This window comes from Muscardinus avellanarius (assembly GCF_963383645.1).
Source record: "Muscardinus avellanarius genome assembly, chromosome: 11".
Taxonomy (NCBI): Eukaryota; Metazoa; Chordata; class Mammalia; order Rodentia; family Gliridae; genus Muscardinus; species Muscardinus avellanarius.
In genome coordinates, this window is record NC_137797.1 from 23476287 (window position 1) to 23493738 (window position 17452).

The 17452-nt window shown below is 38.7% G+C and overlaps 1 protein-coding gene across 8 annotated transcripts in view; it reads left to right on the plus strand.

The window, feature by feature from the left end:
- Window positions 1-17452, plus strand: part of ANKS1B (ankyrin repeat and sterile alpha motif domain containing 1B) — a gene marked incomplete at both ends in the record, with an annotated part of 1119409 nt that overhangs the window by 620865 nt on the left and 481092 nt on the right. For 6 of the 8 annotated variants that reach the window (XM_080705700.1, XM_080705710.1, XM_080705709.1 and 3 more), the window contains 2 exons: window positions 13638-14224; window positions 15991-16063. In XM_080705700.1, coding sequence (XP_080561826.1) covers window positions 13638-14224; window positions 15991-16063 — 660 coding nt within the window. The remainder of the gene's footprint in view (window positions 1-13637; window positions 14225-15990; window positions 16064-17452) is intronic. The other 2 variants (XM_080705712.1, XM_080705715.1) reach the window with 1 other exon arrangement.

Consider the following 17452-nt stretch of genomic DNA (forward strand, 5'->3'; position numbering starts at 1 on the left):
GTAGTTATTCACTGTAGGCCATTTATTCATCCGGCCCTAGGCTATGGGAATGACTCCTAGCACAGAACTCCCTTTGAAATCGCTGACTCCCTAGGGGGTCAGAGATAGATGAGAAACTGCCCCTGTGAGCTTGGCTTGTACACCCTGGAACAAAGAGGTTAGTGGTTGAGGGTAGCAGAGGAAAGCCGCGTGGGAAGGGTGAGAACAGCTAGCTTCCTCTGCTGTAACAGGAGCTTCTTTCAATGCAAAGCGCAGGCCAAGACAGATCAGGCACTCTACCAAAAAGATACAATAATTTAGTAATACAGTCTGCCCAGGCAGCTGAGCAGCTGGAAATGAGGGAGCTTTGGGATTTGCTATAAACAGTGGGGAAATTGGCTGATGGCCTCTCTCCTATATTGTGCAAAGGGAGCAGGAAAAATATTATAAATGTTTGAAGTCAGAGCCAAACTGCATGGTCTGTTCTGGTCCAGGAGTTGCCAGAACTCCAGCATTCTCCAGCTCCTGCCTTAAAAGCTGAATTTGGCAGAATATGGGACTAATACACCAGGAAACAACAGTGCTGACCTGGATGCATTTTCAGAAAGGCAGTTAGTGATCTTAAGTCCTTTATAGGAGGGAATTTTATTACACATGTTATCTGACACCATTTAGCATCAAGGTATAACAACTTTCTTTGGCTAATTGTGCATTCAAAACAAATAGCCAAAGATCCCTTCTGATACCTGTAAAGGGATCAATCGGTTGAGTGGTTTTCAAACTCCAATGATTTTTGGATAGATATTCTTGTGGATGGAACATTGTGCTACTGCCACAGAAAGTTCTAGGGTCTAGCTGTAGACACTAATAACCTTTTAGTGTTATGGGAAAAGGCAGGCTTCGGACTAGCTAGATTTGTATCCCATACTGGCTTCTCTATTCACTAGCTATGAGATTTCTCATCAGTGCCAACATCATAATAATACCTACTTCAAAGACTAATGTGAGGATTAAATAAAATAGGATGACCTAGAACATTAAAAGCACAAAACAAATATTGATTCCCCTTATCTAATAAAAACTCTTATCCTTTGTAAATTTTGACATTTCCTCTGCAGGGAATTGGAATTTACTTAAATTAATTACACAAATCTTTTAAATTTTTTAATTTGATCTTTGGATTATTATTTTATTTTTGTGTATAATACTGGGGATGCAACCAAGGGACAGTCTACCTCTGAATTATACTACCAGCCCTATTTTATTCTTTTATTTTGAAACAGGGTCTCACTAAGTTGCTTTGGCTGGCCATGAACCTGTGATCCTCCTTAAAGATGCGACGGGTCCCAATCGCACACAGATACACGCGGAAATCCATTATAGGTGGTATGGATGCCTTTATTCGTGGGGAGTCCGCCGCCAGCCCCCGTGGGCCCATGGGAGCTAGTGGGGGAGAGCGCGTCTCTCTGTCTCTCTCTCTCAGGCTCCTCTCCGATCTCACTTCTCTCAGATCCAGAGGGGTGGTCTCCTCTGGTAATCACAGGGCCCCGCCCCCTGCGGGTCAGGGGGCTCGAACCTTTCACTCCTGTCTCGACCTCTCAAGTACTGGGATTTTATGCCATCATGACCAACTTTGTCTTTGGATTTCTTATCTTGAAGAATTCTATAGAGTTGCCTCTGTGACTCATTGTTATTTGTTTGACTCATGCTTCTGTCCAAGTCTGTAGGGAAGATGAGAAGATATTCTTCACATTTGGATAAGGCTGAGCATACTAGCTAGCTAGAGCACATGAACTCCATGACTAGGATGAAACACATTGTAATGTTGAAATTGAGTTGGGGGTTGCAAAGGGGGCAAACACCAGCCAAGTTATTAAAGGCCTCTTTAAAAATGGCACCTTCGATCTGAAGACCATGGGGAAAGGGACCAATGACTAAGCAGGGGAGGCATGCGATCAGCAGAATCATGGTAGGCAAAGTCATGCCGCAGAGTGAAAGTGAGGGTATTTATGTAGCCAGGTCTTGGGGTGGGGCTAGTGGCTGGTCCTCTAGCGACATCCGAAGTCTCAGGACATCTTGAGTCTGCCCTGAGATGTACAGAGTCTCATAATACCTGGAGTCTCACAACATCTCCGCTTCTGGCTTCTGGGGTTCCACCTGCTTCCCCTCCACCTCCCCGCTGCAGGGTCCCATGGGAGAAGGGAGGGACCCGACCAATCACACATAAACTGTAATAATGTTCACATAAGCTTATATTATATATTTTTAAAAGTAAATAACATTTCTCATAATATTTATTATAAAATCCAATACTTCTTAAAAGTTTATTAAGACTATAGACATATTATAAAAGTTTAGCTCTTCCAGGCATGATGGCATACAGCTGCCTCAGTGACCTAGCAAGACCCTGTTTCAAAATAAAAGGTAATTTAAAAAAAAAAAAAGGACTGAGCCGGTGTGGTGGCGCACGCTTGTAATCCTCCCGCTTGGGAGGCGGAGACAGGAGGATCACACAGGTTCGAAACAAGCCCTGCTGGCTTAAGAGACCCTGTTTCCAAATAAAATATAAAAATAGGTCTGGGAGTGTAGCCCGGAGATAGAAGGGCTTCATCCCCAGTACCACAAAAAAAAAAAAAAAAAAAAAAAAAGACTGAGGGTTTAACTTGGGAGTAGAATGGCCCTGGGTTCATTCCCCAGGACTAGAAAAGAAAAAAAGTTGAGCTTCTTATTTTTTTCATTGAAATCAAATTAATCTAGGATTTATATACACAAACACACTCTATTTTGCATGATTATCACTTTTTTTTTTACTCAATATAATAGAGTAGTTTAACTCTTTTAAAATTACTAAACCACCTTGGTTTTTTTTGTTTGTTTGTATATTTGTTTTTTGTTCTGAATACATTATACTTTTCAGGGGATCTTTGCTTTATTTGCATGCATAATTAAAATAAGATTCTTCATTTATGTAATTCTCAGGATAATTTGTTGAGTTACAAATTGACTTGTATATAAGAAGGTATAAACATGCATGGCTAGACAACTTATTAATAAGCCTACCTGTTTAATAGGATACCAGTCATTTGAAGAATCACATTAAAAACTTTTATATGATAATAGACTGTGTTTCTTTAAAGTAAAATTTTTATGAATGTACATTTATTTTTTACAAGCTTAAGCAACTTTTATTATTACAGAATAATAAAGGGACAGAATAATAAAGCACTGCGTCAGATGGATGCATTGGAGTGCCTTGAAAATAAGACACTGAGGTTTTGAACATAGAACAGTTTTTATAAGGATTCATAATCTCCCATCCTGCTTAACCAATATTCTATCTGATCCTGACCTGATGTCGGTGTAGGCTCACCCATTATCTCCAGTGCAAGCCTTTGTTATGACCAAAGTGTGTTACTTGGTTTACAAAGTCAGGGATCACATGACATATGCCCTCTTTGATTTGGCCTATACCATCCCCCCACGTCCTTGGGGAGTTTTAGCCTTTTTATCTCTATCTGCTAGAAGTTATTCATTATGTAAACTTGTCCTTAATATATGAAGGCCCTGGGCTACAACTCTTTTATGTACGTGGTAACCACTTCTGGTGAGGGGAACTCTGCATTCTAACAACTGCCTCCCCTCCCTGCCTGAGAGAATGTACATTTATTAATAAAACGTGTTCCTTCAAAGTATTATGTCAGTCTAGGAACTCTGAGAGAGCTGTAGCAGAACAAATATATTTCCAACAGGACACTTTGAGACATTTCCTATTCTAATAAGCCTTCTTCTTTAAAACAATATGATAGAAGACAGAGCCAATGCTTCTCAGAGTGCAGATGTTAATGATAGCACAACTATTTGGGACACTGTACCCTGGTTCAGCAGGAAGATTAGAAGGCTGAATCAAGACTATCCAGAGAAGCTAAAGGCAGATGTAAGTTTTCTCTACAGGAAACCATTCCTGATCAGATTGATGAGCTTCCATAAATTAAAGTCAAATAATAGTACATGATTTTTAAATACCTTAGAAGCAAATTGCTATAAGTATAAGCTAAAAATTAACACATATTTATCCTCCAATGACTGTAGATATCATTAGATAGATAGATAGATGGATAGATATACAAAATGATTTTAAAATGTCCAACCATGAATATGAGTTAATACCACTATTGATAAATAGTAGGTGAGTTTGATTAAAAATGAAAAAATAACACTTGAAATTATTTTAAAACTTCTAACAATTGGACTAAATAGCAAATTATGCACAGATGAGATAATTCAAGAACTGAAAAAATTATTTGAAAAAATCACCCAAAGTGTATCATAAAGGGTCCAAAAGGCAAGAAATATGAAAGGAATGAAGAGATATGAAGGACAGAATGAAAAAGTTAACCTAATCAGAGACTTGTGATGAAAAATAATAGAGGAGAAAGGAAAACTGTTGATAGATAATTGCTGATAATTTTTTGGAACCAATATAAATGTACCAATATTGGGAAGAGGTTTCAAAATGTATTAATGTACCAGTATTGGGAAAGATTTTCAATTTTAAAATATAATGTTGGTAGTGAAGAAAGCCAGGGGCTTCAAGGAATAGAAGCCCAAGAGCCTAGAGCCTTTTTATATTTCCAAAGAGAGGCAAACTTCCTCAAGGATGTGGGGGAATTCCAGACTCCAGATAACACCTTTTGGAGTGTAACAAAAGGCCTGGGAAGATCTGGGCTGGAGACAAAGCAGGATACCTGGGTTAGAGATAGGGCAGGATATCTATATAACAAACCACCTCTGTTTGGGCTAGCTATAAGAATACTCTGCGTCCAGGAATCTTCAATAAATTCATTTGAAACCCCCCCCCATGCCACTCCTGAATGGCATGGGGCGGTAACTGTCTTCTGTATGTCTATATTTTTAATAAACTCCTTTAAATCTTCAGCAAGAGTCCAGGCTATTGCATATTTATCCTTAGCTCAGGACAAGAACCCACGGTTTTTTTGAGGGGAATTGTTTCCAGGCGTCTAACAAAGGTCTCCGGGAACTGTTCCCCTAAAGGTTAACCCTCACACCCAAACAGTAGCATTCATCTCTAACTGTAACATCTCATCTTTAACCATAACAATAAACATGAATTCAATTGTCTAGAAAGCTTTCTGTCTGTATTCCAAGCAGCCTGAATAAAAAGAAATCCATTTTGAGACATGTTATTGTGAAATTCAAATATATAGAGATTTTCAAAGTAGGTAGAAAGAAAGGATGGTTCACCCACAAGAAAGATGGGTATAATGACAGCTGACTTGCTAAGGAGGTGATGGAGACCACAAGAGAATAGAATACTGTCTGAAAAGTATGAATGAGAATATCTATCAGTTTAAAACTATGTGCTTAAACCCTTTTTTTTTTCATTTGGTGGTACTGGGGTTCCTGGAAACCCTTCTACCTCCGGGCTACACTCCCAGACCTATTTTATACTTTTATTTGGAAACAGGGTCTCTTAAGCCAGCTCGGCTGGTTTCAAACCTGCGCGATCCTCCTGACTCCACCTCCCAAGTGCGGGGATTACAAGCGTGCGCCACCACGCCCGGGTTAAACTCTTTTTAATAAGTGAAAATAAAATATAAAGACATTTGTAGTTGGAAGTGGAGACTACCACCTGCAGGAAAGGAAAAAATATAAAGAATTACTTTAAGAAAGAAAATGACCTCCAGCCATTCTAAGGAAGAGGTGATGAGTAAATAAAATGGCAAGTATGGATGCAAGTCCAAATTAAAACGGCCGGAAGAAATAGTGACACCTGATCTGTAAACATAACAGAAAAAATTAAAAGGCTGACAAGAATATTTATTAGAGAGAAGTAACTGAATTTTTTTTTAATGGTACTGGGGTTCCTGGAAGCCCTTCTACCTCCGGGCTACACTCCCAGACCTATTTTTACATTTCTTTTATATGGAAACAGGGTCTCCTAAGCCAGCGCGCGTGATCCTCCTGTCTCTGCCTCCCAAGCATGGGGATTACAAGCGTGTACCACCACACCCGGCGTAACTGAATTTTAAATACTCTAAAACAAATATTTAAATTATTAGGAAGGTAGTGAATAAGGTATTGTTTAACTTTGGACTTTGATAAATGAAAATTTTTTTTAAAAATTAAAAATTTTTTGAAAAATTAAGTAAAATTTCAAACACACCTAAAAAAAGAGCAATAAAATATCTAAGTTCCAGCTATACATAAAGAGAAAAATGGATTAAGAAAAAATTATAAATATATATCAAAAAGTACAGTAGTAAAATTAAGCCTGAATTTATAAATAAGCAAAACAAATTAACTAAAATTACAAGTTAAAAGGAACTATAAGAGGTAAGAAAACAACCCAGGTTTATGCTCTTTATAATAGATAGAAGTATAGCAAATGGCACACACACAAAGTAAAATGTAAGATGAAAGAAGTTACACCTGATAAGTATTAGTCCAGAGGAAGCTGCGGCAGCTATGTCAGCATCCAGGCTAAGAAGGGCTGATAGCCTTTAGCCCTGCAGGTATTACTAAGGGGATAGGAACGTCTGGAACTTTTAGGAAGAGGTTCTAATATGGCAGCAGGAATAAACCACAGTAGCTTTCCTACTTCACAGCCCTCGGGCTTTCTTTTTTTGTCATTACTATGAAGTGTTAAGAAACCCAAGCCAAGCCCAGTGGTACATGCCTATGATCCCAGTATTTGGTAGGCTGAGCCAGGAGGTTCATGGGTTCAAGGCCAGCCTCAGCAACTTACTGATATCCTCAGCAACTTAGTCAGACTCTCTTTAAAAAGTTTAAAAGGACTTCGGGCGTGATGGCACACACTTGTAATACCACTTGGGAGGCTGAGACTGGAGGATTGCTCAGGTTCAATGCCAGCCTCAGATGCTTTGTGAGGCTCTCAGAAACTTAGTGAGACCCTGTTTCCCAATAAAATATAAAATAGGTCTGGGAGTGTAGCACAGATGTAGAAATCCCTGCTGCGCCTTCTTCCCAGTCTAAAACTGAGCAAGGCTCCTTTTAGCAGGAATGCTGCACAGCACACATTCCCTGGAATGGGTGTGCGACAGCTCCTTCTGGGGAATAGTATTAGGCATGGGGATTTGGGGATATTTTGGAATTGGCCTTGTTACCAAAAAATATTTGAGACTTCTGTTATTCATTTTTACTCCCTGAGACTGTAACATTTATGTATGAGTTGCACCTAAATTTACAAATGACCACTCTAACAAGAATTCTATAAAAACTCAGACAATAATAAGCAGAACAAGCCTTAAAGGCAGCCGATCCTCCCCAGGTTTTTCCCAAGCAAATACTAACAATAAACCTAAAACAGAGCCAAGACAAGTTGTTCCTGCCGTTATGAATTCTTTTTTTTTTTTTTTTTTTTTTTTTTTGGTGGTACTGGGGTTCCTGGAAGCCCTTCTACCTCCGGGCTACACTCCCAGACCTATTTTTATATTTTCATTTTTGGAAACAGGGTCTCCTAAGCCAGCGCGCGCGGCTGGCTTCGAACCTGCGTGATCCTCCTGTCTCCGCCTCCCAAGCGCAGGGATTACAAGTGTGCGCCACCACGCTCGGCTGCCGTTATGAATTCTAAAAGGCCAGTATGTTTACTCAGAGGTAGGCTATGGTAGAGTGGCTACTGACCCCCCCCCCCAGTAACCCTACCCCCCCTTTCTAGTTGTACAGTGGGTACGTGGACAGCCACAGAATAGATGGGTACCAGGCACAGCCTTGGGACATGGGAAAGTATGGAATGTTCCTCTCCTTAGTAGTGCCTATTGATTAAAAAACAATGATGTATATTAATCAGAGAGTATAATGCGTAGCATAGGGTATTATTTTGATATTATATTAGTAGTTAATAATAAACTTCTGATCTTTTCCATGATTGCTTATAAGAGGAAATATTCCCTTATAAAAGAAACTGGCCATTTGTCACCTTGCCTTGATATATTAGTTCTTTGTATACTTACTGATGGATTAATTCTAGAAAAAAAATTGTAAAAGTAGAATGTAGCCAAAAAAGAAAGTATAAAATGCTTTCCAAAACCGAAAGTAGAGAGAGCAAAAATGTAAACTAAAGAGAGTAGCTTCACTCTCCATTGCGTCTGTGTGCTGTTTCTCCGCCGAACTTCGCCAATGCCTCACTCCACCGCTCGCAGACCCCCGACTCCTGCTAGGGCTGGACCCAGGCAAATCCCCTGGGTTACATCCCCAGTACCACAAAAAAAAATTATAAAAGAAAAAATTGAAAATAGATAGGAGTGTAACTCAGAGATAGAATGCCCCTGGGTTCAAGAAAGAAGGAAGGAAAGGAGAAAGAAAAACAGGGAGGGAAGGAGAACAGGAGGGAGGGAGAGAGGGAAGGAAGAAAAAAGTGAAAATTGTTTTTGGTTTTCTAAAAGAAGAGTGCAATGACTCAATAGACAAAACTTAATCTGTATTAATAGAAGTCACTTTTTTCCATAAGTTGTTTTATCCTAACTAAAAACTTTGGGTTTTATTGTTATTCAGGTATTTATTTACGTGATAAAGATCAGGGGCAAAGAGGGATAAGAGACTGAAGCGCTTACTGCTTACTACTGGATACTTACTTTGACATTTCTTTGAAATGCTAATGATGCTTTAAATAACTATCAGATTGGAATTCACACATATTTAGTTCTGTGCCTTGGCATGAAATATCCACTTATCAAAAGAGAAGTGTGAAATTAAAAGAGACAAGTTATGAAAACAGTTTAATCTATGTATGTTGCCTCAGTTGCATCTAAAGAAATAGTAAGAAAACACAAAAATTCCTTTCCAAAGCATACTTTTGGTAATATACAAGCAGAAGCAAAGGAGTAAACCCCATATGATTACCATGTCAACATAACAGTTACTAAGCATCTAATATAATCAGTTCATACTTCATTTCTTTTAAGCCTGAAAAACTTCAGATTAAAACTGATTTATCACAATAATAAAGTATGTTTTTTATATTTCATGCAACAGATATTGTTTAACTGCTTTACTTTTTGCTATGTTCCATATGTCTGTGTCCCCCACAAATTCATATGTTGAAATTCTAACCCCAACTTGGAGCCTTGGGGAGGCCAATGGGTCATGAGGTTGGCAGGGCCCTATGGATGGGATTAGAGCCCTATAAGAGGGACCCCAAAGAGCTCCTTCATTCCTTCTACACAGTGAGATCACCATAAGATTGTGCTGTCTCTGAGCTACAGAGTGGTCCTACGGCAGACGCCAAATACATCGGTGTGTCAGTTTTGAACATCTCCACCTCTAGAACTATGAGAAATAAATATTTAGGGTTTACATGAGCTATCCAGTTTATGGTACATTCTTTTATTGTGTGTGTGTGGTACTGGGGTTCCTGGAAACCCTTCTGCCTCTGGACTATACTCCCAGACCTATTTTGTATTTTTATTTGGAAACAGGGTCTCTTAAACCAGTGAGGCTGGCTTCGAACCTGCGTGATTCTCCTGTCTCTGCCTCCCAAGCGCGGGGATTATAAGCGTGCGCCACCACGCCCAGCCCAGTTTATGGTACATTCTTATACCAGCCCAAATGGATGAAGATGCTTCTAGTACTTCATTCAATCTTCACCACACTTTTAGGTGTATAGTATAATTGTCATTCTTTACCAGAGGTGGAAACAGGGACATTGACAGAATTTATTTTATGGAATCTATTAAATATCCTTAAACTTGGGATATAGTTCAATCAGTTATTACTTACAATATATCAAAACAACTAAAGCTTCATGAGGTTTAAAATAATAGCCATTCATTTGGCTCCATGATTCTGGAGTGTGTGCGTGCGTGTGTGTGTATGTGTGCGCACGCGTGTGTGCTCTGGCCTGCACTAGCCTCAGCCCATCTTGGCAGTGCTTGCCCACATATCCTGGTCAGTTGCAGACAGGCCTGAGGTTGCTGAATCCCAGGTGCCCTCACTCGAGTGTGTGGAAGTTGGTTGGGATGACATGGGTGGTATATTAAGTATGTCCTTTTGTTTTCTGTTTTGTTTGTTTTTATGTTTTCACATCTTGGGATCTTGCTGATTCAGGAGGGACTGTCTCTCATGGGGCTAGCCAATTCCTAGAGACAGTGAACAGCTCACCTGAGAGCTTACTTTGCATACACAGTCTAGAGCCCCCTCCCCTCTCTCCTCTATCAGGCTCTCACACTGTAAAACACTTCATTCACCTGCCCTGATGACCCAGGGCCAATGACCAGACAATGAGGTCCAGGCTTCATACCCTAGAACTTTATGAAATTATTCAAACTAGCCAATCATAAACCTGATTTTCCTCGTGTTGCTCATTTCTTCTTATAGACACCACAATCTCCTCTTACTCTCTCTGCCTATCTATCCCTCCTTGCTTATTCCTGCTTCCCTGTAGCCCCCTATAAATGTGGCCTGCCCCTCTTTTGGATATTTGAGTTTAAGAGTCTTTCAATGAAGACCATCTTCTGATCAGTAGACTTATAACTGAAAAACTTTTATTTATTTATTTATTTATTTATTTATTTATTTATTTATTTGCAGTACTAGGGATGGAACCCAGGGGCCCTCTACCCCCAAGCAATATCCCCAGCCTTATTTTTTTGTTCTTTATTTTGAAACAGGATCTCACTGAGTTGCAAAGGACCTCACTAAGTACCTGAGGCTGTCTGCAAACCACGATCCTCCTGTCTCAGCCTCCCAAATGCTGGGATTCCAAGCATGTGCTTCCACGCCATGCTCTGAGAAACATTTAAAAACAACTGGATACTGTCATTTTTTATCATCCAGCAGGCCGGTCCAGCTTGCTCGCTTGGTGGCAAGGTTCCAAGAGCAGCAAGGCAAACGTTCAAATCTCAGTTGATATCGCATCTGCTACTGTCTCCCTGAGTAACACAGGACATGTGGCCACAGTGGAAGTCAGCTTAGGAGACTCAAGCCTGGAGAACTGCAGCTATGGAGAGCTCTGAGCAAGACTGGCTGACTGTAATCAGTCCATCAGAGGCTTTTCAGGAGGTTTCATAGCAACTTCTCATTTTCTTTGATTTGAGTAATCTTTAGAATTGGGCACTGAAGAAAGCAAATACTTCTTCACTCTTGGCAAAAATGTTACCAACTATCACGTTTCTGAGAACCGTTACTCAAAATAACTAAGCTTATAAACTAGTGACTAAATTATTTTTTACCTAGGGAAGCATTCACTTGTGATAGAGGACTTGGACAGCATAAAGCAATTGGAGCTTGTAATTATAGTTATTTTGTCCAAAACAGAGAGGAGATGGTGATCTAATAATATTATTCACTGAGAACTTTAAATAATATAATGCCCTAATATTCTCATTATTCTCAATAACAAACATGGTCAGAAATTCCTTTTGATAGAGTTACAGAATCTTTTTTCCCACAATAGGTTCATTATTTTCAATTTTCTTTTCAAATTCAATCCCTGTTACCTTCCTCAGCAACTTTCAAAGTAATATTCTAGACGTCTTATTTCAGAACTTGTCTTTCTGCTATTACTCACCATTACTGACATCCCGTACCATCCTGCTAACGTTGTGAAGCCTTGCAGTGATCCAAGTCACCCAGGAAGAAGGAAGATAAAATAAATTGAAAGAAAATATCAGGTTTTATTTCCTCCTAATCCTATCTTATTTACAAGAAGACATACACACACAAAACAAACAACATTGTCATGCTTTTAGTATACTTTCCTCAAATTTCAAAAAACAAAAAACATTGAGCAGGAGAAACACATACTCCAAGCCAATGGTTGTTGCAATCTGATAAACCTTAGATTGAATCTCAACAACTTACTAAGTGGGCAAAGTTCAGCAACCTAAGTTGTCTAGGTGTTAGTTTTGGCTTCTACAAAAACGGACATAGACTCTTTAAAACTAGAGTTTGTAGCTCTAGTTTTTAGAAAGAGAGTTCAAAGCTACCATGCCCCACTATCCACTCACTCTTCTATTCCAAGAATGGCCTCCTTTTTCAGGGCAAGAAATAAGGGAGTTATCAAGGACAGAGTGCTGCTGCTTTAGAAAGGAATGGAGTTTAGGAGACTGCCGTGGCTGTAATAGTACTGGATGAATGCTGTCTCCCCCTTGGGTTGGCGTCTCTTGGATCTCTCTTCCTATCACTGTTCCTTCTTCCATCTCAGGATGCTGGTGGGATAGGTCTGGGTAGGAAGTTACCTCTTGGGAGAAGCCAATCAGGAACCAGGAAGAGATCCGGATCTAGAAACAAATCTGCTCTCACCAGCTCCCAGGGATAGAGCAGCACGCAGCTGGTCCCCTCAATATAAAGACTAGATTTGTCTGGAGCAGCCTGTGGGCAAATGTCTATGGAGATTCATCATAGCTGCCAAATTCTCAAAAACATTAAATTATAACATTTTGTCTATAGCCTTTTCCACTAGAAAATCATAATCACTAATAACCACATCACAGGATTAGTATGAGGATCAAGTAAGATGATAAAAATATAACTTCTAGTTCAGTACCTAGAATAGCATACGATTATTAAATGTTACTTGATAATGCATAAAAACATAGGTGCTTGAGACTTTCATTACAAACTAACTTCATTTAAGTGTGAATAAGCAAATCAGCTTTGGGTTTATTGTCATAATGTCCCACTTTGGCAATATTTGATTTTGCAGGAGAAAGTTAAGAGGGCTTGCCAGATACTATACATTTGATTTTGACAAATATTTAGCAGTTTCTATGAATTAAAATGACCATTGAACAAAGAAAAACAAAGTACTATGCTCAGTACTTTGACTGAGTTTCTACACAAATATCCTTAAAAGACAAATTAAGTCACAATAAAGCATATCATGTTTTAAAATTTATATTTTCTCTTAGAAAAATTATTTAAAAATGGTTATCTTTCTTTGGTATCTTTTCTGCATTATACTTCCAAAACTCTGAAAAAACAACTAGTATTATCTTAGAGAAGAAAGGAAAAGATAGCTTTGTATTAATAGCTCAACATCAGTTCCATGTAAGAGTCTTGCTTTTTAGTGGTTGTGAATGTATCATTTGCCTATGTTAAACTTGAAAAATCCTTTCTGTTTGATTCACATAATCTGTGTAGATTTATTCCTAATTTTATATTTAAAGTCATACTGTCAGAATTATTAGGTTTAAATTACTCCTATTTGTATTTTTTTAAGATTTTGTTTCTTAAATTTATTTGCTGGGAAGAGGACGGGGATATATCATTATATATAGTTTTGATCTACCTGCCTGATGTCCTACTGCACAATGATGCATGTACTGTAAAGTTTGGGATATAAGTGTGTTCCACTTCAAGAAAACTCAATTTTGTTCATTCAATATAAAGCATACACCCTGGGGACAAGGGAGAAGGATATACAGTCACTCAGCACTCAATTTATACCTTTGAAATGAACCTAAGGGGCATCAGGAATGTCTAGCTCATACACACAGGCACACACACACACACTCATTGTACATATGGCACTAGAGAGTTCTGGGTATTTTATAAAGTAATGGTATTGCAATATATCAAATGTCTGAATATTACACAGGTTCATAAGAGCACGACTACTGTGTCATGGCTTTCAGTGTCCTTTATAAGCAGGCATCCTGACATCCTTCCTCCTTTTACAGATGATGCCTCTCAACAAGAAGAGAGTGATCCCCCAAAAGAATACGATCCTGGGCAATTTGCCGGCCTTCTCCATGGATCTTCTCCAGCTTGTGAGTCCCCTGAAAACCCATTTCATCTCTATGGGAAAAGAGATCAGTGTGAAGGACAAGATGAAGTCAGTTTGGCCAACAGCCCTTTGCCTTTCAAGCAAACTCCAATAGAAAATAACCCAGAACCTTCGGTAAAGAAAATTAAACCCAAAGTGGTCAGCAGAACAATTTTTCACAAAAAAAGCAACCAGATAGAGAACCATACCATTATCGGCACAAGAACAACCAGGAGTGTGTCTCGGAATGGAGACCAGTGGGTTGTAAACAAAGGGGGCTTTGTGGAGAGAGCGTGTACTCTGGGGAGAATAAGGTCACTGCCGAAAGCCCTGCTCGACATGCACTTATCCAAAAATGTCTCTAAATCCGACTCTGATCTCATTGCCTACCCTTCAAAGGAGAAAGTTTCAAGAGTTAACTGGAGTGAATCCTCAACGGCTGAACACAGTTCTAGAGGGAATTCAGAAAGAACACCGTCTTTCACATCTGAATGGGAGGAAGTAAGCCTGGTTCTTCTTCTTGTTCTTTATGTAATAAGGCTTTGGAATTGAGGGAGGTTGGGGAAAGGATTTTCAGCTTTTCAAGTCTTTCAGAGGCTAAATGGAAAAAATTAGCAAATGCACACAAGCTCCAAGTGGAAGGGAAAGGTTCTATGTGTAATACATGGTAATTTCACAGCAAGTGTGAAAACAAACACAGTTCTATACATGTGGGGAAATCTATTGTTTCCATAGAAATTGATATCAAGCAGAAGTAATGACTACCTATGAGGTACAAGAGAATGTTCACATCCTGTCCTACCAAGCACTGCAGCTGAAACACTGAGGAAAATCTTTGTATTCTGCTCTGTGTCATTTTGCCACTTGCTGAACTCTTTGTTAGCTTGTCTTCCTTCTCTAACATGTCTTATATTTTCAGAACAGCTCCATAGAATCTTATCCTTAATGGCAAATAGACAGTCCTGGCTCTTCCTCAAAAATCAAGCAATATGTACATATCACTTAATATTTCCTTTTTATAGCTATCAGAGAAACATTAAAGGAAAAAATGTTTGAGGGTCAAGTATCACCAATTTAAGATGTACTTAAAGACAGAGTCTTTCATCTGAAAGAGCTATTCAGAAAGAAAGTGTCCTTGTAAGGTTATGAAATATCATCCTTTTTATCCCTAAGGAGAATTACATCATAAAATAATAAAGATCCTTGCTCTTTCTTGAAACTTTTGTAAAGAAGGGATCATAATCTCTCCTGATACATCATTCTAACATGTCACAGGTTGTCTCTTACAGGCTGTGCCACTTGGATTAGATTTTGAAGCATGTTAGGTTACTCTAGTATTCTGAGAATTGGAAATGAACATACATAGTTCTGATATTGACGTTCTGAATGAGGTGTTTGGGGGAGGTCACTGCATCTGTTTCATGGTGAGCAAATGGGCCATTTAAGAAATGCTCATTGTCCTTTATGAAATCTGCATTTCACTCAGGTGGCTAATATCAGGAGGAAAGAGATTAAGCCATAGATGCTTATAGCTTAGACAGTCAAATCATCTGGAATTCCAAACTACTAGATGGTTACTTTTTTTTTTAGTATATTCAATCCATATACATATATTTATATATGCATATTTTCATATAAATATATGTACATATATATTTAACTCTATAAATACATTTTAAATCCTTTTCAGATCCTTTCTTGGAGGTGGGATTAATTAACATTTAAGTTGCCTTTTAGAATTAAGCCATTTCCATGCCTGTATTCCTATGATTGGATACCATTACTCAAGATTGTGGCTAGCTAGACCATTTAGTGAGAACTTTATCCCACTGGCCACGCCCACAAACTGAAACCTGCCCCTTCACCAGTCAAATGGGATGAATGCTTCCAGGGAGACGAGGAAGGATACTAGAGAGGATGAAACTTGTCGCATGCACTTATCCTCAGATCCTTCCCCTTCTAAGTGTAAAGAGTACATAGTTCCTAACTCACTGATTTATCCCAGTTCAAAGTCCATTTCAAGAAATAAGAGAAAAGGCTGAATCTGAAAGTTTAAGGAAGAGCATCATAATTTTTGTTTCAGAAAACAATCCCAAAGAGATTTGCTTCCCCTTATATCTTCCCTGTCAGACTCTTAATTTTAATATTGCTGCGGTCATAACACCAAAACTATATGATCCTAACATTTGGAAGTTACTTTAAAATGCAGAAATGTTACTTTAAAAGTGAACGCAATAATACATTTACATGACTTTTATTTCTTACAGATTGACAAAATAATGAATTCCTTAGATGTTGGAATCAACAGTGAACTTGAGGAGATAAATGGTGAGAGTTCCAGTAAGATAACTTCTTTTTTCTCCCTTATAATGAATAAACGCGCTTAAGAAATAGCTAGGAAATGATCCCAAATATTTAGATAAGTTTGTGTTTTATTGCAATCACAGTCGCTACAAATTATTTTCTTCTGCTCTCGGATCCAACAACCATGGCCTATCAACATCAATTATACGTATATTGATTTATCAAATTGAGAATTTTTTCTCATGTGTTATTTTACTATGCCAGTTAATATTAATGAAGTTTCAACTTTAGGTTGAGCTCAGTAGGATGAACTTCAAAGTGTTGTCAATTCTGATGATTTAATATGTTATTTTTCATTCAATGAAAAGTCCTATTTATCCTAGTCAAAGTGATTAATAGCTTCTTCTATATGGTAAGTGCCACTTGGCAAGAGCTGTGGGTCACTCCTCTTCATGTAAACCATAATTCCTTGCAGAATATCTTACAAAGAGTTGGTTTTGCAATCACTACTTAATATATTACCCTCTCTAAATATTGTTTTCTTCCTTACAATTAAAGCTCAGAGTAGAGGGTCACTTGAAACCTTCTTTAAGAAGGTTTTGCTTAATAGCAATAGATAGTATTAAATGCCACATACCGTTTTTATCTTCCCACAAAATATCAGTATAATTATGTATTAGATATAGTTATAGAATTTAGAGTTTAAAGCAGGTGATTTTAAAGGCCTCAGGGGGGCTCATATTTAAGTCAGAAGTGATAGATGATGTTAATTTCTCAGAGGGAAGTTTAAATAGGGTAAAAATATATATATAGGACTTTGTCCCCAGAGCCCTGACTAGAATGAAATGGGTGAGGGATTTACCAAGAGAGCAAAGTTTGAGAGGTGCTAAGAACACTATCATCAAAATACATAGTATTTTAATGCAATATTTATAAAATTCAAAGTTAATACCAAAAACACAGGATAAAGAAAATACCAAATTTGAATACAGAGAAGATACAGCCCTCAGTGGCATGACCCTGCCTGATTCCCAAAAGTGGTTACAAAAGCACAGACCTTGTCAGGAAACCACAGAAGTACAGGTGATAAGAATCTTCTCAGAGACAGAGTTGGGTGAACACAGTGCTCTTTAGCATCCCCCAACCACGAGGAGCCTGGACGATGCTGGAGCTCTGCTTGTGGACCTGGCTGCCCCTCAGCAGCAATACAGGTGGAACTGCAGCAAGACTCGAGAGCCTGGCCACAGCCCTGGGAAACTGAGGGTGAGAAGGCCAGCTGATTTTGGAGAATGGAGATACGCTCCCCTCCAGCCACAAGCCTCTGTTCTCTTCCTCCCCCTTTTTCACTGTATTCTTTCCCATGCTAGTCTTACCTGAGGAGGCACTTCCCATATCAAATCCAAGTCTACTCAATTCTTGTTGAGT